This window comes from Leptidea sinapis, chromosome 6, assembly GCF_905404315.1.
Source record: "Leptidea sinapis chromosome 6, ilLepSina1.1, whole genome shotgun sequence".
Classification (NCBI taxonomy): domain Eukaryota; kingdom Metazoa; phylum Arthropoda; class Insecta; order Lepidoptera; family Pieridae; genus Leptidea; species Leptidea sinapis.
The window spans coordinates 7156301-7180193 of record NC_066270.1 but is presented as its reverse complement, the minus strand read 5'-3'; the positions used below and the strand labels follow the sequence as shown (position 1 = coordinate 7180193).

At 36.6% G+C, this 23893-nt stretch overlaps 2 protein-coding genes across 2 annotated transcripts; one reads left to right on the top strand and one right to left on the bottom strand.

Annotated features, from left to right (window-relative positions):
- Positions 1-1882: 1882 nt before the first annotated feature.
- On the top strand, positions 1883-22494 carry LOC126964969 (golgin subfamily A member 6-like protein 22). The gene is made up of 5 exons (XM_050808332.1): positions 1883-4482; positions 7578-7753; positions 9990-10197; positions 12277-12420; positions 21430-22494. Exons 1-5 carry the CDS (start codon positions 2149-2151, stop codon positions 21589-21591), a joined length of 3024 nt encoding a protein of 1007 aa, XP_050664289.1. The 5' UTR covers positions 1883-2148; the 3' UTR covers positions 21592-22494.
- LOC126965100 (uncharacterized) lies at positions 15947-20710 on the bottom strand. Its single transcript, XM_050808564.1, has 3 exons — positions 20216-20710; positions 18795-18974; positions 15947-16457 (listed from the first exon to the last, which is right to left on the bottom strand). The coding sequence occupies exons 1-3, from the start codon at positions 20306-20308 to the stop codon at positions 16014-16016; spliced, it is 717 nt and encodes a 238-aa protein (XP_050664521.1). The 5' UTR covers positions 20309-20710; the 3' UTR covers positions 15947-16013.
- Positions 22495-23893: the final 1399 nt, after the last annotated feature.

Sequence of the window (23893 nt, the reverse complement as noted above, 5' to 3'; positions counted from 1 at the left end):
CTACGGGCCAATTTTATCTAGAACTCCAATCTGGAACCCCTCAAAAACCTTGGTTTCAAAATGGGTTCATAATAAAACAATTATCTCAACTTCTTATAAGCCGCTTACACTAAGCCATGCCTGTACTCCAGTTTTCCAGCTTGAAAAAGGGAATTTAAGATATTATAAGAAAATACTGAGAATTGTAGAAACTCAGCCAACTTAGGAAACATATACATACTCAAGGCTTGGTAGTCTAACTTGACACTAGCAAATTTGTGGAAAATTCTTCCACAGAAGCCACAGTAGGAAGAATAGAATAGAATGAATAAATACTTATTGTTTACGATTTCCGGCCGCTCACATTCAATAAACATTCTTTGACAAACTTAATCTTAGTATAATTTGCAATGAATATTTTAGATAAAGTTATAAAAGTAAATAAATAAGATTTTATTTGGAATTTTATTTTGGAACGTTTTAGTGACAGTTAATAATAATATATAATCAACATGAATGAAAACTCACAAAAAAGATGTAGGAACCAAAAAAAATGAAAGGGCCTATGGTTTGAACACCTTGAAGCCACATTTCAATAGACATATTAATGTGCATTCTTTCCGATGTAATCGTAAGATTATGTGGCGGCTTTTTACTCTATCATCAAAATTCTAGAATGTGTAGGCACCAACACAACCTTCTCATTTTTAACGCAAAGTGGAAATATACAGGTACTCGTAAGTAGACCTAGATCCTTTATGGGGCTATAGTATAGATCATTTCTGACTGATTTGACAGTGAAACTCCCAACCTAAATCCAATGGTTTTCAAGATAATCAAATTTTAGGTATTTTTCATAAAAAGTCCGTTTTGACCTCTGGTATGTTTGTTTATACGTTTTATTTTAGAAGATGAGTTGTTCTATCCATTTCAATTAAAAAAAAATACAGTTGCAGAATAAAATGAGTTGTGAAAGATGGAGAATAGTGAAAAATCAAAAAAAAAAAACCTAAGATGTGTTTTTCTTTAACAAATCTTTGGATACTTTAAAAAAATCTATGGAAGTCTTTTATTACAATGCCCGGAGAGGCTATCATCTATGTTTTTTGTAATGAAAACTGCCATTACCCTATAATGTTATACCTTTTTGGATAGCTGACAAAATGGAGATTTTTTAAGGTCATCTGCAAATAGACTTCCATTGATTTTTTTATGTATCCCTTTAAGAAAAACACATCTTAGGTTTTTTATTGTTTGATTTTTCACTATTCTCCATCTTTCACGACTCATTTTATTCTGCAACTGTATTTTTTTTAATTGAAATGGATAGAGCAATTCATCTTCTAAAATAAAACGTATAAACAAACATACCAGAGCCTCAGATTACAAAAAAGAGATACAACAAAAGGCAAAAAATGGACTATTTATGAAAAATACTTAAGGTGTTTCATAGTCAAATCAGTAAGAAAAAAAGTATAGCCCCATAAAGGATCTAGGTCGACATACGAGCTAACCCTGTATACTATGATGTCCAAATATCAATAGATGTTGTTTGTTTCGAGCAAAAAATAATGTAATATGCCGCCCTGTAATATGTTAGTTGAGTTAGTTTCTTAATCCATTCAAAAGTATAAATGTGACAAAATATTGTCCTTGTTTGTATAAAGGGTTATGCTGCTCTTAGCCCCTTGTCGATACCTCCCTCAAGCAAATTATATCCTCCAACTTACACTTTAGCCTTTAACTCTGATGTTGAGTAGTATTTATAAATTTTATTTTATGTCAATTTAAAATTGTAATGCAGCATTATTTTTTAACTAATAAAATACTGTTATTTTGGTATATCACAACTCCCGTCAATACTCTATGAGTTATGACATAAAAAAAAAACTATCCACGTTATGGCTGATCGCTGATCAAACGCTATATTTTGTGAAATCTAATTCGCCTCATTTTATAAAGTTTTCGTGTGTTGTGGTTAAATATTTTTAAGTTTAATAAAACTACTCACGGCTCGTTGCAATGTCTTGAATATAGTAATTATATTTAGTATGTATTTTAATATTGTGCGTGTCGGCACTTACGTCTATTTGATATTTTATCAACAACCAAGTTATAATAAATTAAACTTTTAAGTAGTTTTACGTGTATTTTATTGAGTCTGTTAAGATGGAAGTTGTTGATAGTCATACGAGCTTAAATGCAGGCACAGATGATGATAGAACTACTGTTGCTGAAGATTTTACGGCTGATGTTGATACGGATGTATGTCACAAACCAAACGGTGTCAACTGCGTTGTTATTAACGAGGTATCCGATGATCTCGCATGTGACAAAAACAATATTTCCGAAATGGTAGTGACGACAGATGCTGAAACAACTCAAGAATGTGAGGTTTTGGAAAGTAGTGATGTAAAAACAGAGGTAAATAAAACAGTTCCTTTACTTGATCAACAAAAATCTAATGATATTCATAAAAGTGAAAAGGAAAAGCCTGAAATGATACAAAAAGAGGATATTCACAAACTGGATGATAATGTTTCATCTTCCAAAGTAAATGTTTTACCAAACATAACTCGAAGTTCTAAGCCGTCTGAAAATACAACAGAATTAAGTGATGAAATTGAGGATATGGATTCGTCAATTGTACCAGATGTATCTCCTAAAGAAAATACATCAGTACCAGAGTCATCTGTAATATTACAAAGTACAGAGCCAACTACTTTAGATGAGGAAGTTCATTTCGAAACTGAAGTATTAATTGAAGAAAATGGCAATGATCTTGATGAGAATGCAGCTGATTCTTCCCATATTAATGAAGAAGTAAAATCATCTGCTAACAATATTTTAGGTGAACTGGGTCAGAATATTGAACTAAGTGAGGTCTTAACATCATCTGATGTTATTATAGATAATTCAGAAAATAACAACAGTGAAAAAAATGTAGAAGTATTTAATAAAGAAGAGTTGCTAGATATATTAGAAGGTAAAAATGTGGAACAATCTTCTCCTAAATTCAAACCTGATGAATTAACTGAAATAGTTAATAAAAAAGCTCTGGAACAAATCAGTATGCTCAAAAAAATAAGAAAAAGGAGGACAACACAAAAGGAATTGATGAAAATTATAGATGTAAAAACAAGTCTTATAAAGAAAAAAGAAACAGACCAAAAGTCAAAACAGAAAAGGAATGAAATTGATGCCAAAGGGAATGCTACATCCAAAAATAGTATTGATGCAGACAATCTTCATGAAAAAGAGAAAGTTGTTGTCCCAGAGCAAAGACAAGAAGAGAAGAGTATTGTAACTGCTTTAGTAATGGATTGGGATGATGATGAAGCTGATACAAATGATAAAACACATGTCACCACAGATAAACTGGTGAAAGATATCAATAAAGATGTTGCAAAAAAAGAACAGAACACACAAGAATCCACAGTTCGACCATCAGTAGATTCCAGTATGGAAGATGAATCAGCCACACATGTGAAGAGTGAGGATGAGGGTCCACCTCGTAGATTAGGCAGGGTTATAAAGAAAAAGGTTATTTTTGACCCAGATAATCCTGATACATTTACAAAATCAAAAACAATATCAAAAAGTAGAGACCAATACATTATTAAAGAACACCCAACAAAAAAAGTTAAACCAGAACTACTTCAGCAAAGAACCAAATCAAAAAGCCCAACATCTAAGTTACAATGGAAAAAACCATCTCCGAGAAATAGTAAGCAAAATAAAAGGTTATCAGAAGTTGATAAATTGTTAATGGATGAAGGTGCAGTAAACATGATATATCAGCTAACACCAGAAGCACCCAAAGGAAAAAAAAACGTCAAGACAAAAGCTGAATTTATAAAAAAATTACAGAGTTCTACACCTGAAGGTAAAGAAATGAAGTTTAGAGAACGGAAAAAAGAGATCAAACTTGAAGATGGCGAAGCCAGAAGGATTCTTAGTGGGAAACAAAGAACTTCACTGAGCAGTTCAGTAATGTCACCTTCAGTTAGTGAAGACTTTGAGAATCAAAGTGCAGATGATTCAATAATATATCGCCGACATTCCTCGAGTTCATACTCCAGCAGTTGCATGAGTCCAAGGCGGCTCAGTGATGTAGATGGGTCTATGATACCGCAAAATGTCAAAACTGCACATGTTACCGATTCCTCAAAGAATGCAATGGCAGAAGACACCCAAAAGAAATCTAAAGTTGATAAGCAATTCAACACTTCAGCAAATGAAAATGTTATCACTGACATAATAAATAAAGAAGAATGTCGTTCTATCAAAGAAAAGTTAAATTCACGGTTATCACAAGCCTTGAATAAAAGGAAGAGGGAGAGTATCAAATCTGATAAACCCCCCAAACAGAAAAAGAAGTCTCTTTCTGTTGAAGACTTGAATAACTCTGAATTAAATGAGTTAAAATTTGTGTCAATTAAAACAGAAAATAGGCTGGCAGAGGTTTCTATACAAAAAGCTGGAATGAAGAACTGTATTGAGGTATGTTAATTCCTTTATTCACTCCTTTTATAATAAATAATAATAATAGTTTATTTCACACCCTTGTTACATAGTACAGACACAGAATAAAATATATAATTAAAATAAAGTCAAAAATATAAATTACAAATAGAAACTAGGTTGCAATATCCACCCAGCATCAATACATTGCTGATAGCCTGTCAGACAGACTCCTGATAATGCCGTTATTACACATCTCAACCCTGGACATGAAAGATGCAATTCCTTTACGCTGAATAGAATTAAACGAATCAACCCTGGCCTCCGCGTTCATGTTATTGTAGGTGACTCGTATGCCATCATGCGACTTCTTGGAATAATTAGCCCAAAGCTGACCCGTGTAAAACGACTGGCAGAATGACTTGAAGAGAGTAATTCACACAAGGTGCTGACCAGTTAAACTTTCTCGCAATCATATTGCCCACCACACAAAGAGCCCTAAGGACGTAACAATGTGGCCAAGGTACTTGAAGCTGTCCACTATCTAGACAGATTGTCAGTTAATGCAAACTACAGGGGATATTCTGAGGCACCTCTCCCGATCTAAATATTATCATTTCTGTTTTATTTACATTATATGTAAGATTATGCTCTTTCACATATTGTGATGAGTTTTCGCAGGCCTTTTATCAAGGGGATGAGCAAAACCATATCATCAGCTAATAATAATAATGTTTACTGCTACTCAACATGTCAGATTAGTAAAATATTGCTTTTGGTATGTATAACACACAGTTTTAGATTTTTCAGTAGCGTGTGTTGTGTACCAGCAAGGGAACATGATATATTTATTTATTTATTTTATTTATTTAAAACATCACAAAATCCACAGAACTTAAAATAGGTTATAATAATACTATTTTGTAGGACTTACATCTAATAATAGATTTACAATATTTATAAAAAGACATGATATTTGTGCGTGTGGGGTTTGGTGAGAGTACGTGTGTGTGCATGTGTGTGTGTGTGTGTGTGTGTGTGTGTGTGTGTGTGTGTGTTTGTGAATTACTCTAAATTTAACCTTCCTTTAGATTTTTACTAACACTCCTTTTAAAGCAGCCTTTACTGTTATTAAAAAGTTCAGTACTGTTGAATTGCTTATTATAGTTGCATAGAGTGCGACAGATTACCGAATTTTCATAATAATTAGTATGACTCAGCGGGACTTGGAATAGAGGCGTGTGTCTAGTGCGAGCTGACGGCACTCGTAATTGTATGAATAGTTCAGTTAGCTCTGTACTGTCGATCCTACCATGAACTATGTTATGAAGGAAAGAGAGATCCAGAACCTTGCGCCTGTCCTCAAGTGTCATCATATTGTGAAACCTGCAAGATTCGGGGTAGTCCACATAATTGTGTTGTGCGCGATAGTTGATATGTTTTAAAAATTTTGCTTTATTGTTTTCAATTTCTTGGACATGTGTTATGTATCGTGGGTTCCATATATTGCTGCAATATTCAAGAATACTTCTAACGTAAGCATAATATAGTATTTTAATACATTTTATGTCTGAGAAAGGTTTACTGACGCGCAGAATAAATCCCAAATTTTAATATATTAATCGTAATATATATATATTAATCATTATTAATATATATTAATCATTATTAATATATTTAATTTGAAAATAGGGTCATCTCCACACTTATACACGTATCGGTCACACTTATACCCCTCATGCCTACAGTTGGGAAATAAATAAAAATAAATTTAATAGTTTTATTAAAAAATGGCTCTGTCGTAAATCCTACTACTCCACAAATGATAGCACAATATTGTATATTAAAAAGAGATTTAAAATAACTTATGCACATTTGCTTATTACTTTAACCCTTAGACCATTTATGTGTCTAGATGGACTATGACAGCTGTGAAAATGTAGAACAAAATTGATTTTAGAACTAACCTAACAGCTCCGAAGAGCTGTTTCACCTGATTCCTGCCGCCGAATTCCACATTCGCACAACACGCCATAAATTAGGATATCATCCCCACCATCTGGATGTGTGGCGGTCCTCCACAGTGCGGTTTTCAAGGAGCTTTCTTCCACATACTACAAAGCTGTGGAATGAGCTTCCCTGTGCAGTGTTTCCGGAACGATATGACATGGGTGCCTTCAAAATAAGCGCGTACAACTTCCTTAAAGGCCGGCAACGCTCCTGTGATTCCTCTGGTGTTGCAGAAGAATGTGGGCGGCGTTGATCACTTAACACCAGGTGACCCATACACTCGTTTGTCCTCCTATTCCATAAAAAAAAACTCTATTTTGAGAAATCCATATACAATTGCGACTGTAAGTCGTAGCTTGTCACACACACTAAACTAATATTCCTGGCCTGTTTATTCCTCAAAAACCTTGGTTCTCAAAATGTAGGATTCATAATAAAACAATAATCTCAACTATATGCTGCTTATGTTTAAACCATGCCTGCACTCCAGTCTTTCTAGCTAAACTTAGAATTAGGGATCATTCTCTATGTGATTGTGGCCTTGATGAGGGAAACATGGATCATTTATTCTTTAGTTGTCCCTTAATGCAATCTTCTCTGCACAATTATATACCCGCTGAAGTCACCCGCCCAACCTCCGTTAAATGTCTTCTCTCCATAGTTTACACTCCTTTTGTAAATATTTTGTGTAAATATATTTAAATAAATAAGATTAAGTTGTAAATATTATTTAGTACTTATATTAATTAATTATTTAAGTATTTCTATTTGTGTATATCGTATATAGTCTTACAAGCATGCATATTATTTGTTTCAGATATTATTAGAAAATTAAACTTTATGTAATGTGAACACCGATTATTACCTTTAAACTTAGAAGACACATACTCAAAGCTTGGTAGTCTAATCTAACGTGATTCTGGCAAATCTGTGGTATATCTTCCACAGATGCCACAGTAGGAAGAATAGAATAGAATAGAAGAGTCTCTATATAGATGTATAAATTTTCTAAGCTTTAACCAGTTAGGTTCCTAGGTGGCATTATTCAGTGTGACTTTTTTATTATGAATAATAGATTTGTTTGTGCCTATTTATGAATTATCAAAATCATGTTTCACTTTCAGACTTTGAAGGAGTTAGAAAAGGCTTTAAAGCAGATTGATGCCGATCCTGAGATCGCAGTGACACTGTTGTCATGTCAATGTGGAACTCTTTGCTCCAGTATTGACATGAGCGTATTATTAGAAGAAAACAAGGAAGTGAGAAGAAACAATGCCCATGACCTAGCCAATTCAGTTAGGTTTGTAGATACAAATTGTTGGTGAATGTACTAAGTTTTACATAAGTTTATATTTTTAGATGATGGATGTTACGAGTTAAGGTCTTATAAATTACTAGCTGACCCAGCAAACGTTGTATTGCCGATATTAAAATCGCGATACAAAAGTAACTGTTGATCGTAGATGGGTGAAAATCGGAAGTTGTATGTATTTTTTAATGCTGACTCATAATCAAAATTTAAATTTAAAAAAAAAATCGTGTAGGTGGTCTACACGATTTTTTTTTTAACATTTAGGGGGATGAAAAATAGATGTTGTCCAATTCTCGGACCTACCCAATATGCACTCAAATTTCATGAGAATCGGTCGAGCCGTTTCGGAGGAGTTCAAAGTTTAACACCATGACATGAGAATTTTATATATTAGGTTAATTAATTTATAAAGTTCTTATGATAAGATAGGTATGCTTCGAAGTCATAAATATTGTTTAGATGTCAGTCTTAGTTCTATTTCATTCATTATTAACATTGATTAAAATTACATAGTAGACGGTAATCACTGGTTCGCTCTGCACAGGGTTTCCTAGTGAGCCATCCAGAGGAATTTCAAATATTAAAAGTGCCTCTTTGTTTCTGTTTTTTGATTCTGAACCTGTAAATTTATATTAGGCATGAAGAACAATGTATGTAATTACACGGACTAGTAAAGAAAGAAGGACTCCGCTCCGTGATATTAGCAAGTGAAGCACCTTTATGCTAGTGTGTGTGCGGTTATGGGGTAAACCAGTTACACAATTTTTTCTCCCTTAAATAACCATATATCCACAAATACTTTTATATTATTCTTTTTCACGACGGCATTTTTAAAATATTTTATTGTGACGCAAACTGATCTGTCACAGACAATGGCAAATCTCATAATGGCGGCCGATGGGCCTGTATTAGTTTAAGTGTATGCGTGGGGCTGTGTATTTACACGTTTATCGGCTTGTTTTGGTGCCTCACTGTTATGTAAGGTGACACGGAGTCCTTATTTTTTTTACTTGTTTAGTTATAAAAAAATGTAATGAAATGTTGGGTATCAAGTTATTCAGCAGAAGATCCAATAAGGATGGCTTGTGGCTATCACTATTGCTCTTTTATGCTTACACATGATGTTCCATTTCCATAAAAAATAGGATCTTTTGATTTTAGAATCCGTTATGTTGTCTCACTCCGACACTGGTCAAATTTGGCACCTCAACATTGACAGGAAGTATTACATGTTCCTGTATTCGTTATAAATAATACCTGAGTTGTGAACTGATTAAGTTGGTTAGTTGGTAAGAGTGCCCAGAGGTAACATACAAGGGAATTAGATAAAATCAAGTCAATTTTCCATAATATCATTTCGGAACAACTGTAAGATATCTAGTAGCCGCGCGCAAGTGTAGGCACTGACACCTACTTCATGCAGTCTTATGCGACCATGTAAGGGTGATCAAAAAATTGTTTGCTAAATATATAATTTGTTTATTTCGATTATTTACTTTAAATTTTAGAATATTTACTTGTGTGTTCATTTAATATCGCCATTATAGAGCCACGCTGTATATTTTTTTTATGAAAATAAGGGACGAGACGATCAAGACGGTCAGCTGACGGTAACTGATACGCCTTGCCTTGCCCATTACAATGCAGTGCCGCTCAGGATTCTTGAAGAACCCAAAAATACTGAGCGGAACTACAATTGCGCTTGTCACATCTGCCCAGTAATTTCACTGGCTACAGAGACAAAAACACACACACACACATTACTGCTTCATGGCATAAATAGGCGCCGTTGTGGTACCCATAATCTAGCCGGCATCCTGTGCAAAGGAGCCTCCCACTGGTAAGTAAACAACGATTTACCAGTGGAAGCGTGGGATTTACCGTACCATAAGTAAACAACGATTTATTTTTGTGTTTTATAGATGACTAGCTGACCCAGCAAACGTTGTATTGCCATTTATAGTAATAAAAAAATTCAATAATTAAAATTTTTAGGGTATAAAAACAGATGACGATCGATTCCCAAACGTACCAATTATATCACACATAAAATTTATCGTACTACAATAATCATTATATTCGATTGCCATATTGCAACTTTATTGCGTGTCTGTGGATGGATTAGAATAATATTAAAATCCGTTCCCATAATCTAGCCGGCATCCTGTGCAAAAGAGCCTCCCATGTATTTATATATATCAACGGATTGAATCCATGATTTCAGTTCGCTGATGGGTGCCGTGTCGCGACACAGTAAGCTGGTGTGCGCGGGAGTGGAGGGAGCGTGCTATGGCCCCGCTCTGGGTGTGGTCGCGCTAGGTGACGTGGTGCTGGCTTCCGAGGGCGCCACCTTCTCCATGAGCCCCACCAAGCTGGTGCTACCAGGAGCCGCCGCCCTCACTGCACCACGCAGCGCCCTGCCTCAGCAGCTGGTGAGTGAATCATATTCCTCATTGACGGCCGTCTTCAATAACCTATCTATCCTTAGTTTAACTTAATAACGGCCGTTCCCAATATACTATGTACAGATAGAGATAAATTACTACCTTCCACTGTCAATAATCTGAAGCTGTCCCAATATACTCGTTAAGTCATTCTTTATCGTCTTATATTGGGACGCGGGAATTTCCATACAAATTTCTGACGCTGGTAAGCTATACGTCGTCCCATTGACGGACAGCGTGCACGGATAAGGTGAGTTACCGTCGATAAGTTTATTGGGACAGAAAAGTACGATTTTTATCTCAAGTAAGAGATAGACTGAATATTGGGAACGGCCGGAAAAGGGGGACAAATACTTACATTTCAATAACCTATCGACATAAAACATTGGACTAAAACCATATTGGACATAACTATGGATATAAGATCTTGTTATTAAACGGTGACAGCAATGTAACCGTAACTAGAGATACGATATTGAAAACTGCCGTAAGTGGACTGTATAAGTAGATGCTAATCTACCATATGTTCGGAAAAAGTAGAGTGAGAAGAACATACAATAAACTATATTATATGGAGGAAATCATTTAAAACACATGAGAACTGACTATATTGTATTCGAACGTGTAAGAGTACACACTAATTAGATAATTACAAATTACTGGAATCATTATAAAGTATTATACAATATTACTATCTGACCCAACAGACGTTGTTCTGTACATATTTAAATACTGTTTCTTTTGAATTTATTTACAGAAGAACAGTCAGACCGTGCGTCAATAAATTCTCTCATAAAAATATGTCCATACGAAACAAATAATGGAAATAAAAATAATTATGAGTCCCAAATCGAAATAAAAACGTTCTTATCTCTCATGTTATACAAGAAGAGGCAAAGACATAAGACTAAAGAGCAAATGGACTGTGGAAACAAAACGTAGAAACCACACACTCTTAAAGTACTCCAGGGAAGGAAATACCACTTCGTGAGTCACCCATGGGCAGAACAATGTTTCATAACGTATTCGATCAAAGATACAATATTCGACTTTCTGCAGAAGCAAAAGATTAATTCTGGTATCAATAAAGTCAGGCTATACACAGACGGATCCAAAAACCATTAGTGGTACTGGAAGTGGTGTCTTCTCGGATGACATCACATTAAACACAATCTTCCAGGTAGAATGTATTGGTATTACCAGAGCGGCACAAACAGTAGCAGCTAGACACAGACAACAGAGTCACCCTGCAATGGATTAAAGGACACAGTAATTCACTGGATAATGATAGTGCAGACGAACTAGCTAAAAGGGGATCTGAGGCTGTAGTATATGGACCGGACGTGGGTCCGGACCCATACCTCATGCCTAAATCAAAACATGGCTGCACACAGTAATTGAAGAAACCCACTTAAGACAATGGAGAAACAGCGAAGGATGAAGGAAAACAAAGAATGCAGTTGTGGTGGCATCTAAGAGATTTGCTCGCAACTTGACCAGACTACCCAGGGACAATGTACGCAAAATCATAGGTGTAACAATGCCACTGTCCCTTGAACAAGCATCTAATTCCCATGGGTGTGACAGACAGTCCTTTATGCAGGGGATGCATGGAGGCAGAAGAAATGCCATTGCATGTGCTTACAGAGTGCAACAGCATGACCAAACAAGGGCCACAAATTCTCCAATCTCCAGTATCGCGCCCGGATGAATGCAACAGTCTGAAAAGGCTATCTTTCTGGGACGGTCTGGGACGGTTGGAGTAAGATGATACTGAGGCGTACAATGGCCCAATCATGAGGCTTAGTGCGTAACAGCCCAGTCAAACTAACTATCTATCTATATATAAGTTAGACTAAACTGCTCTCCATGAAGTAATCCCAATTAAAATCGGTTCATTATTGGGACAGTTTTTCACTGAACATTTTGTCGTTGCGTGGCGTTGTATTCAAAGCGCGGTCAAAACACAACTGAACGAAGATCTGCCTAATAGACATAGACAGAGTTTTGTTTCAGACAATTTTTGAGCGGGATTGTGACATTTAACAATTGTTACTGTTGTTTCAGGTTAACGACTTAGTACTCTTTGGAAGGAGCATTTCAGCGTCGGAAGCACTGGCCGCAGGCCTTATCAGTCGCATGCTGTGGCCGGACCGGGTGGACGAGCAAGCAAGAACTATTGTCCGGGATATTGCACAACAGACGACACAGGTTAGTTGGTAAAAAATACTTCTCATGACGTATAAGAATTGATGGTGATCATGTGCCATTACAATATAGTGCCACTTAGGATTATTGATTGAACCTACATTTCTGAGAGGTGCCATGGTAGCCCTTGTCACCTGTTAATCTAAATATATATATTTCCACCTATATCTTGACTCACCGCTATATCTCTCGAACCAAAAGGTGTAAGACTTGAAATTTGAAAGGAATATTCCTTTCGCCGAGTAAAGGTTAGCTAAGAACGGATTTTAAGAAATTCCAACTACAAGGGGCATTGCAGGGGCGTTAATACATAATATATGGATTATTAAGAAATATGTCGTTGTTTTATTGTTTCTATTATGACCAGAACAAAGTCTGTGGGGTCAACTAGTAATATTATACGAGAGCAAAAAAATACGTCTTTTCGTTTACCATGATTGATTGACAAAAAGGAAAAGAAACTATAGACAAGTTTGTGCGTTCACCATTAAAAAGTCTCCCTTTGTCGTATTCCCTCGATTCGAGATTAAACCTCTAACCAGCCTAGCGAAACTCTCTAAGAAAAAAGCGATTCACTCGATTGCATGAAACGCGCAGTCATTGATAGATTGACAGATGACGGCTATAATCTTGTAAAACAACGGAGATAGCCGAAGCCCGAAATACACTACTCTTAAGGCAACTGTTCGCTTTAAAACAATCGCGATACTGTAATTACTACTATTTCAAACTCATGTTAAATCAGTGCACGTTTCATACTAAATTTCAATTTTTACTCAGGCAGTCCCACCACTTATTACGTAGTATCTATATTCTCTTTGCCTCTAACTGCCACATCCTGTATCGACATACTTGGCGTTGATATATCGAGCGACGTTCAGTTCCGTTTGGAAGAGAAGGCCAAACTGGCCTCTCAAAAGCTTGGTGTACTCAGTAAGGCGAGACAGTATTTCACTACAAGCCACCGCCTGCCACTATATAAGGCGCAAATTCGGCCTCACATGGAGTACTGTTCTCACCTCTGGGCGGGCGCTCCCCAGTACCAGCTTCTTCAACGACAAGTCATCTCCGATTGGCTTAATTCTTTGCAGTTGCGTAGAGATGTGGGTTCTCTCTGCATCTTCTACCGGATTTTTTACGGAAAGTGCTCAGAGGAGCTCAGGTTGTTCAGTTGTTGTTGCTTCAGGTTGATTTCAGCTGCCGAATTCCATCACCGGACATTACGTCAGAATGCTCGCTTTGCAATATTTTTCTTGCCTCGCACAGCCACTTTGTGGAATCTAACCGGCTGCTTTATTCTGGAACCTATACGACTAACGTCCGTTTTCAATAAACTATCTATTTTTTGTTTAACTTACTAGAGGTAGACAAATCTATCCTTTTACACTTACTTACATTTCAATAACCTATCGACATATAGCAATGGACTATAACTGTATTGGACATAACTATGGATAGATAAGATCTTGTCATTGGACGGTGACTGCAATGTATCCGTAACTAGAGATAATTATTGATAACGGCCGTTAGAGATCTTGAATAAAAGGCCGGTAACGCATCTACTGACACCTTTTGTTGCGGATGTCCATGGGCGGTTGCTCCATCTCTCCCCATCCCGTGAGCCTCTTGTACGTTGGCCCCATCTTATATAAAAAACAATAGACTAAAGATACACTACATACTAGATTTTTCTATGCTAAATATAAATATAGCCAAGACGAAATATTCAATTTGAGACATAAGATGTTAAGTTTCATTATAATAGTCATGTCACCAGCCACCGCTACAATTTCCATTAATACTGTAATAATGATTGTACTGGGCAGGGCGTATCATTTACCATTTGCTGAACGCCTTGCTCGGCTCGCTTCTTTTTTTCTTATAATAATAACATTTGCCGGAACATACAGGCAGGGGATATTCTAAATTGGCATCTTCATATACGATCGTTATATCTGTATTTAGTAAAAAGCTATATTTTTGTAGTAAACACAATTCAGTTTTATTTATATTTTATATTCAGATGCTATCGACTCTTGACTAACATGAATGCAACCAATTTTAACAAATTCTAATATGTACTGATTGTTTAATACAACTCTTGCTATAAAGTTAATTTTTCTCAAATATGGTATATTTTTTTGTAGATGTTATATAGTGTAGATATTAAGAATTAATTTCGCTAAGATTTGTTAGTCTACCGGCAGAATGAACCTTAAGCCGAACCGCACGGCTTACAGCTATTTGCCTAGAGATATGCCTTTTTCACTGAAGAATCGATGGGCCTATTTTGGGTTTAGGTTCATTTTGCAGCGGAATTAATACTTAAGAAAACTCATAGCATTTAGATAGTTAAGGTTTTCCACAAAATAAGGCCTAATTCAATAAAATTTTTGGTATATTTTGTCACAACTGGTTCAATAGCAAATATATTATAGTTACTTTTCAAATTAGCTTAGATGGGAAGATGATATAAAAAAAACCGCTCACATCAAGCAATTACCGATGTACAGGGTGGACCAAAAGTCCGTTTACATTTGAATCGGTTGCCGCGTCTAGCAGCGGCGGCGGAGGGGGGTGGAAGGGTTACGCATTGCAAGAGCGGCCAATGGGAATTTAGTATCATGGTGTCGTTTAGCGGTAGTCAACGTGCATTTTGTGTACGCGAGTACTATCGAAACAACGATTCTGCGACCTTAGCTCAACGAAAGTTTTGCAATAATTACAAGATACGACACAAAAAACAAGCTCCATCAGGTGTGTTAATTAAAAAATGGGTGCTCAAGTTTGAGAAGACGGGTTCAACAATGTATTTACGTCGATCTGGCCGGCCTAAAACGTCGAGGGACCCTGGAAACGTGGAGCGAGTAAAATCGTCTGTTCGTGACCAACCTGGACTATCAACTCGAAAGCGGTCTGCTGTCCTTAACGTGCCAAGATAATGATGTATTAAACCGCATTCTCAAGAAAGATTTAAGTCTTCATTCCTATAAAATCCAAATGGTGCAGGAATTAAGGCCTCAGGACCATGCCACTAGGTTGCAGTTTGCGAACCAAATGGTAGAGCGATTCACCAGTTTTACAAACATTTTTTTCTCAACAAGGCACACTTCCACCTAAATGGGCATGTGAATAGACAAAATTGTCGTTATTGGAGTGACACTATATCATGGTGATCAAAAACCCCTGCATTCCAGCCAACCAACCCAGTAACTCTTGACGAATTAAAGGATCGTATTCGCACAGAAATCCAAAACATCTCAACAGAAACATGTAAAGCTGTCATCGAAAATTTCCGCTCTAGATTGCAGCAATGCCAGAATAATGAAGGATTGCATATGGATGATGTGATTTTTAAGAAATAAATTCCCCTTTTGTTTACTATCGAAAACAATAAACAGTTTTGATCTACTGTAATTAGTTTTTTTTTAATCATCATTCCAATTATAAACGGACTTTTGGTCCACCCTGTATAAAAATCACCTCCGTAATAAAAAAAATATCGAGTTTAAATATAGGTTAGATTCAATTAGTTAGCAAGGAAACATTGTACTTAATTAAGGAATGTAAATAAAGTCTTTATTATTATTATTAAATTAGCTATAATCATAGTCTTGGTCGCTACTATTATAAGTTGACATTCGACAATGAGCCTTCCATCCTCTGCCGCGGTACATCAGCTCCGATATAATAGTGTGCGGGACACCCCCGTCGTGTACACAGATGTGTCTCTTGGGGCACAGACACGACTGGTAGAGCGCGAAGAAATCGTTGTCAACGTGACCGCAGAAGTCGCCGGTTTTGCACAGAGGCAGCGAGGAACATTGGTAGGAGAACATCGTGTTCTCATGGCTCTTCAGCTTCCAGTAGTTGGGGAGTCTGCATCGGCAGTTTAGAATAATCTTTGGCGGTGCCAGGTGCACGTTGTTGTGGTGCATCATCTCTATCTCGTCCGGATTCATTCGCTCCTGGTGCGTGTCGACGATCAGAGCCGTGTCGTTGTATGCGCACTCCGCTATCTCGCTCACGGGCTTGCAGAACTGAAATCATCGTAATGTGTTTGAAACTGCCGTTTTGTTTCTATAGGTATTAAGTTCATTTAAATCAGAGTGCCGAGTGTATGGCGTGATGTTTTCCTGTACTGTCAATAGATGGCGCTCTTTCGACGCCATACAAATCATAGTTAATTTTTACGCGATCGAATAGGTAAAAAATCTCACACTTGGCACTCAGAGCAAAATTGTTGTATTCGTTTCAAATAATTATTACAAATTAAAGTATTTTTATTCAAAATTGGATGTGATATTACTTAGTGAAAGTCAAAAAAGGACTCCGCGTCGTGATGTTAGCAAGTGAAGCACCTTTATGCTAGTTTGTGTGCGGTTACGGGGCATACCAGTTACACAATTTTTCTCCCTTAAATAATCATATGTCCACAAATACGGGATTGTGGACGGCGGAGATCACTTAACAACAGGTGACCCGTACGCTCGTTCGTCCTCCTATTCCATAAAAAAAATACTTTTATAGTATTGTTTTTACACTTTCACAACGCACGACGGCATTTTAATAATATTTTATTGCGACTCAAACTGTCACAGACGATGGCAAATGATAGCGGCCGATCCGCTTGTATTAGTGTAACTGTATGCGTGAGGCTATGTATTTACATGTTTACCGGCTTGTTTTGTTGCCTCACTGCATAGCAGGTAGAAGGTGACACGGAGTCCTTTTTTTACGCGTCCGTGACTATTTACAGTACTCTCGAAAAAGTTGAGCTTTAATAAAAAGAAGTGGCGAGAAACCTAATGCCATTCTTAATTATATTAGTATTTATTAATATTAATTAGTGATTAATAATAATCATTCTTTAAAACAATATTTACGGCTTCACCATTCTTCAAAATTTACATAAAGTGATACCACATGTGGCGTTCAGGCAGATGCTCTTGGGCGTCACGTGCGGGTATCAGTCGTCACGCCAGCATTAATGAAGTCATCCGCAGGGCATTTGCTGCTCTTAATATACCAGCCGTTTTATAGCTGAGTCCTGAAGGAATAACCCTGGTGGCTTGGGCACGGGATAGAGCGCTGTCCAAGTTAAGTCAGTTGGTGCTGGGACTGCTGCTTCGAATGCTGAAGACAGCAAACGTCGCAAATATGTCGGTCCCAGTGAGTCTTACACCTTTGTGCCGTTTGGTGTCGAGACACTTGGCCTGTGGGGTTCAGAGGCGTAGAGAATACAGCAGCTGGAAACGCATCTCTTTTAACTCAATCTATTTTCTTTTAAAAACAGCAAAAGAAAAAGTGGGTGTGTACTTATGTATGTATGTGGAAATCGTCGACCAGTGCCGGGAGAAACTTGTGTCTTCTATCGAGTCCTCTCTTGAGAAGGTCGCGGAATGGGGTAAATTGAACCTTGTCCAATTTAACCCCCAGAAGACTCAAGTTTGCGCGTTTACCACTAAAAAAACCCCATTTGTCGCATCACCGCTCTTCGACAACACTTCCCTAAAAGCCTCGCCTAGTATCGGAATACTGGGTCTCGAAATCTCGAGCGATTGCCAATTCCGTGGCCATCTGGAGGGCAAAGCCAAATTGGCTTCAAAGAAACTGGGCGTCATTAATAGAGCACGGCAATACTTCAAGCCGGCCCACATTCTAGCGCTGTACAAAGCGCAGGTCCGGCCACACATGGAGTATTGCTGTCATCTCTGGTCTGGCGCACCCCAGTATCAGCTCGATCCATTTGACCGCGTGCAACGCAGAGCAGCGCGAATTGTCGGAGACCCAGTACTCTGTGAACGGCTGGATCACTTGGCGTTGCGTAGAGACGTCGCTTCATTGTGTGTCTTCTACCGCATTTATCACGGGGAGTGTTCCGAAGAACTGTTTTACCTAATTCCTGCCGCCGAATTCCACCTTCGCACGACACGCCACAAGTTAGGATATCATCCTCATCATCTGGATGTGTGGCGGTCCTCCACAGTGCGGTTTTCAAGGAGCTTTCTTCCACGTACTACAACGCTGTGGAATGTACTTCCTTGTGCGGTACATTCAAAAAATTCGCGTCCATCTTCCTTAAAGGCCGGCAACGCTCCTGTGAGTCCTCTGGTGTTGCAAAAGAATGTGGGCGGTGGTGATCACTTAACACCAGGTGGCCCGTACGCTCGTTTGTCCTCCTTTTCCATAAAAAAAAGAAGAAACCAAAACAAAACGAATGTCGCAAACGTCAGAAATTTTTAGGAACCAGCTTCAACCTGTTACTTTTGTGTTACAGTGATGCGTGCGCATCTTATAATTTCATTTTCATCATTATTTCATAACGCGCCTAAAGAAGTATAACTTCAAAAAATTATCAGTGGTGTAGTATTGACCTGCAAATGTGCGCGGTTGTTAAGTTCGAGTAATCGTTGTTGGGGGGCGACTGTGTCACAGCGCTGGCGACGGGCGCAGCGACACAGCCGGAGTAGAGCACGGGGTCGCCAGTATCGTGGCAGCAACGCCGAGCAGACCTGACTCGCACCGCACCACGGGAGACCACGCTCACTCTCCTCCTGGAGAACACAGACCCTTATTACACCCGCAAATTGACGGCGGCTCAATTATCTTATCTCAATTATCTCTTACCTTTAAACGAGCAATTCTTGTATATATATAATCTGAATCTCGGAAACGGCCCATACGATTTTAATGAAATTTAGTATAAAGGTAGTTTCGGGGGCGAGAAATCGATCTAGCTAGGTCTCAATTTTAAAAAAGAAACAACTACAATAACATTAGAATACAAAGGTAAATTTCGCCACTATATACAAGGCTATAATATCTCAGATGGAACATTGGGTGATCCGGAAAGCAGAACACCCCCGTTCGAATCCAGATGTCCTATTAGTTTTTTTTGTTCTAGTTTTGTACATTCTTTAAAATCCGAGCTAGGCTCGGTCGTCCATATACTTATACTAATAGTACAGCCGTTTTATTCCGTACTGAAACAGTAGTATATGGGACTGACTACATAATGAAGGGCATTCAACACCAGTGAGGTTCACTTACATCACACGAGTGTTTTAATGCCCAATCATACTGATACAATGGTCAAGATCGCCGGAATACGTTGGATAAGGGCAGCGCAGGACCGATCATTAAAAAAAATACATGAAAAAAAATCAACCGTTTTACTAAAAAGCGAAGGGTTACCTTTTTAATCATCAAAGTCGGTTATAGTAACAATAGATTCCCTTTCTTTTTCTATCTTTACAGAGCTCTAGTGATGTTACGCACGCTTTGTTTATCTTTATGTTAGTATTAGCTTTTCCCCTCGACTTCGCGTTGAATTGTTACTTTGGGCAGTTTTTTATCTTTTATTATACTTTTCAAATGATACACATACAAACTGCTCTTTCCGCTGGCAGCGCTCTTCTATGATACAGAGCATATCCCTTGTCATTGTGGACAGTCTATCTTATAGTATAGTGATCTAGTCATCAGGGTCAGTAGTTTCCCTGTGAACTTTAATCTCCTATTTCATCCCCATGTTGGTCAAAGTTTCAAAAATGCTCGAACAAATGTTTATAAATCATTTCTTATCAAGTGCCTAAATACAAACTGCTATCCCCCATTTCAACCCCTCCATTTATTTTTTAGCAATCAAAGGTAGCCCATGTCCCTTTTTAAGCTCTATTCTATCTCTGTACTAAATTTTATCAAAATCGATTCTGTGGTTACGACGTGAAAGCGTAACAAACAATTGCAAATCTATGAAAAAAACAGTAAAATATACACAAAATGGTATACTTACTAAGCCGTAGTAGAACAAAACAGTTTCGTCGTTATGTTCGTCTCCTTGAAATGCTAACGTGATTGAAGATATTGCTAATAATTTGAGCAACATATTGTACAGTTTGCAGCGACTCGAAGAGAATATATCAATATTAAATATTGTAATAGGTACCCTACATACATAATTGGATTTCTTAATGTAGGTCACGACCTATATTGATAAGATTAAAGCCGGTCTACTTCTGATATTTTTATTTGTATATCAATTATTATAATAGTTATAAGACAATATATTATGTTATAGTTATTTATGAAACTGTTGTGTAATAAGGGGTATTAAAACACGAATGTGGGGTCACACTCGGCTTCGCCTTGTAATAGTATCACATGAGTGTTTTAATACTTAACTATCAACAGTTGCCTACAAGACCCAGTGCTCTGTGAACGGCTTGATCACTTGGCGTTGCGTAGAGACATCGCTTCATTGTGTGTCTTCTACCGCATTTATCATGTGGAGTGTACCGAAGAGCTGTTTCACCTGATTCCTGCCGCCGAATTCCACCTTAGCACGACACGCCACAAGTTAGGATACCATCCCCACCATCTGAATGTGTGGCGGTCCTCCACAGAGCGTCTTAATAATATGAATCCTCTATAAAAGATACTGAAACAGTTAGCTTACTGCTAACATTAAAAGAGCCACTCCTAGTAACCATAATATCATCCGAGTGTTATTATGTAAACGGATGATATTATGTTGTACTGAATTTCATTACAGCACTCGTTTGAATGATATTATGGTTATTAGGACATTGGGTGTTTTAATGTTGGCAATAAGCTAACTGTTTTAGAATCTTTAATAGAGGATTTTTTTTTGAGGAGATTTTAGCATGGGTTAGCAGGCATAACAAACAATTCAAAATTTGAGCAAAACAAAAAATTCAAAAGATATCAATTAAAGCAATATTGTGGCAATCTACTAGAATTCGAAATAAATTAATTTTTGTTTTGCGTTCTTCTAAATATGTGCTTGGGAAAACATACTGTTAAAAGTTAACCCCTTGTTAAGAGTGTAACCTAATATAATAAAATAGAGATTTTGTTTTTAAGAAACTAACATTCTTAAGTCCAAAATTTTGACAAGAAAACAACAGTTGAAAGGAAAACACATATACATATTAGTAATAATAATACAATAGGGTTTTGAGATAATAATTGTTTTTATTTTTTCAGTCAATCTTGTTGAAGAAACGCCTTATAAACTTGAACAAATCGAAGGCCACAGAGGAGACATTCCAGACCAGCCTGGAGTCTGAACGGGACCTCCTAGTCGAATATTGGACATCCGTGGAGGTACAGGAGTTGTTAAGGGCAGCCCTAGTAGACTCTGCCTAACCGACACCATATCATTTCATCAAACTTCCTTTTTCGAGGACCATTACAGACATCTACTGTATTTAAATTACGAACAGTTAATCACTTATATTCAAATCTGATGCATCATACATCTGCTATTCTTCTGTGTTTTTTTTTATAATCATAAATGTTTTTTAAGATTTATATTCGTAAGATTGCATTTGGGTCGTAATTATAAAATTTAAGTGATAGAAATTAAGTAGGGAATAATATATCGCATGCACACGTGTGTTTCACATTAATTACTATTCTTATAATAGAAGTTTATAAATTGTATGGATTAGACGTTAAGGAACATTTTATTAAAATATAAAATAAAATTGTTGATGTTAAACAAAAACAAATTGATCGCACGTTAACAAAAATTATATCTTTGATAAGTGTGTTAAACTGTTATAGCTTTAGTCTATGTCTCGGGTTTGTATGTGGGTAGTTTTAAAAAGTTGCAAGACTGCCGTTATAGATTTTGTATGTACAATGTTTCAAATGTTTGATGGAACAGCTGATAAAATTCTGGATAATGTTAAGAGTAAGGAAATAGTATATATTGTTTTGTTTTAGATGAAATTGTTTATTGTCACTGTTTTCGATTTGATGAGTTTATCGCGTAATTTTTATGTTCTTTTCAGCCAAAGTTATGCACTAATTTTACAAGACACTTCATATAGTTCGCATGTCACTAACAATTATTATCTCGTGCAATTATTCATTCCTTTCGACTTAGTTATCATCCAATAATAATTATGGTATAGAATTATTTCCTTTTCGAATACGATTAGGTTTATTTAGACTTATTTTGTTAGAATATATATTATACATTTAAGTATAGCAATAACTTATTTTATGTTCTTGTGGAAATAAAGTGCCTTTCTTAAGAACAAATCTTTCATTTGATTCAATATCATTTTTATTCATTAAGGTCCAAAGAAATGACACGAATGTCGAAAGTTATACTTTTTACCATTTACCACCTCGCCGGGATAGCTTCAGCTTGAATGATAATAAGAGGCAAGAAACTCATTGCCACTCTTTTAAATCAACATATCTACAGTTACATTATAGATGCATTAAAATACTCAAAACGTAATATTCAACGACTTAAAGTTGTAAAATAAAAAAAGCGTGTGTGTACTTATGTATGCACGCAAGAAGTTAGACTTCTTTGGCATAACAAAGCAGAAATCCTTCAAATTATTTATTTCTCCTGCTATTCTACGTTTGGAGAAAGAACAATATTGTAAAAATCTTGCAAAGATGGCTTTGACAATTAATTATTACATAACGAATACGGCTGTATGGTCTTGAACTTTTGCCTGTCCTGATAATGGACGAAGAAACCAAAAAAAAAAACAGTCAGAAAATATTAGGATCCAACTTCATCCTGACACTTGTGTTACAGTGATGCGCAAGCATCTTAAAATTTGTCTCTTCTAATATTTTATAGCGCGCCTAAATAATTAAAACTTCAAAGACAACAGTTAATGAGTACAGTAGATCAATTCAACACAAACTGTAAATAAATAATGGCATTATGGGTGAATGATATTAACGATTATAAAGATTATATATTAAATACATTAAATTCTAAACAAATTCACATACTAAGTAGCGCCCGTTCATAAGCATGACGTATGGACCAGCTATCGCCTCCCTATCCCTCGACCATATTTTTAGGGAAGGGGTTCCCTTTAACCCGCCGCATTATGAATATGAAATTCAGTTTACATAAAATTGGATACTAAAACATTGAATTTCATTTTATTGCATAATTTATAAACTTTCTTTTTGTATCAGAATCCAACATAAAACGTAATATAAACGGAATTGTATATTTTGTCGCAGCCATCAAGTCGAATTGGCCAAGTAGGGTTTTATGATATTTGAGTCTATAAAATAACTAACGAAATCATTAAAAGCAATGTTAAAATGGAAAGGTATAGTGACTAATGATATTTTTTTTGTGTTTAAAGTTAATCCAATCAATTATAAATAACAAGAGAATAAAAACAATTTAATATCAAAAATGCTGTCGCCATATTTTTATTTTGTAACTACTAGCGCTTCAGTGGAAAAAAGAAGTAAATTTGAATCACCTGCCTGCATATTTAAGCCGTCTCCAAACTAGATCCCAGCTTACAACACCATAATACATTCAAATGATTTTTAATTTCTGTCATTATTGTTGTTATCAAACGATTCTTCGTTGTTTAATCGGAGTTTATTTTAAACATTCTTACCACCCGGAAAATCTATTTCTTTTTTGGTTTGAATATAGTATATT

Coding starts and splice junctions, on each gene's coding strand:
- LOC126964969 (XM_050808332.1), top strand. CDS start 2,149: ATGGAAGTTGTTGATAGTCATACGAGCTTAAATGCAGGCACAGATGAT. Junction 4,483..7,577: donor GAATGAAGAACTGTATTGAG/GTATGTTAATTC, acceptor TTTCACTTTCAG/ACTTTGAAGGAGTTAGAAAA. Junction 10,198..12,276: donor GCGCCCTGCCTCAGCAGCTG/GTGAGTGAATCA, acceptor CTGTTGTTTCAG/GTTAACGACTTAGTACTCTT.
- LOC126965100 (XM_050808564.1), bottom strand. CDS start 20,308: ATGTTGCTCAAATTATTAGCAATATCTTCAATCACGTTAGCATTTCAA. Junction 18,975..20,215: donor TTTTGTTCTACTACGGCTTA/GTAAGTATACCA, acceptor TGTGTTCTCCAG/GAGGAGAGTGAGCGTGGTCT. Junction 16,458..18,794: donor ACAACCGCGCACATTTGCAG/GTCAATACTACA, acceptor CGATGATTTCAG/TTCTGCAAGCCCGTGAGCGA.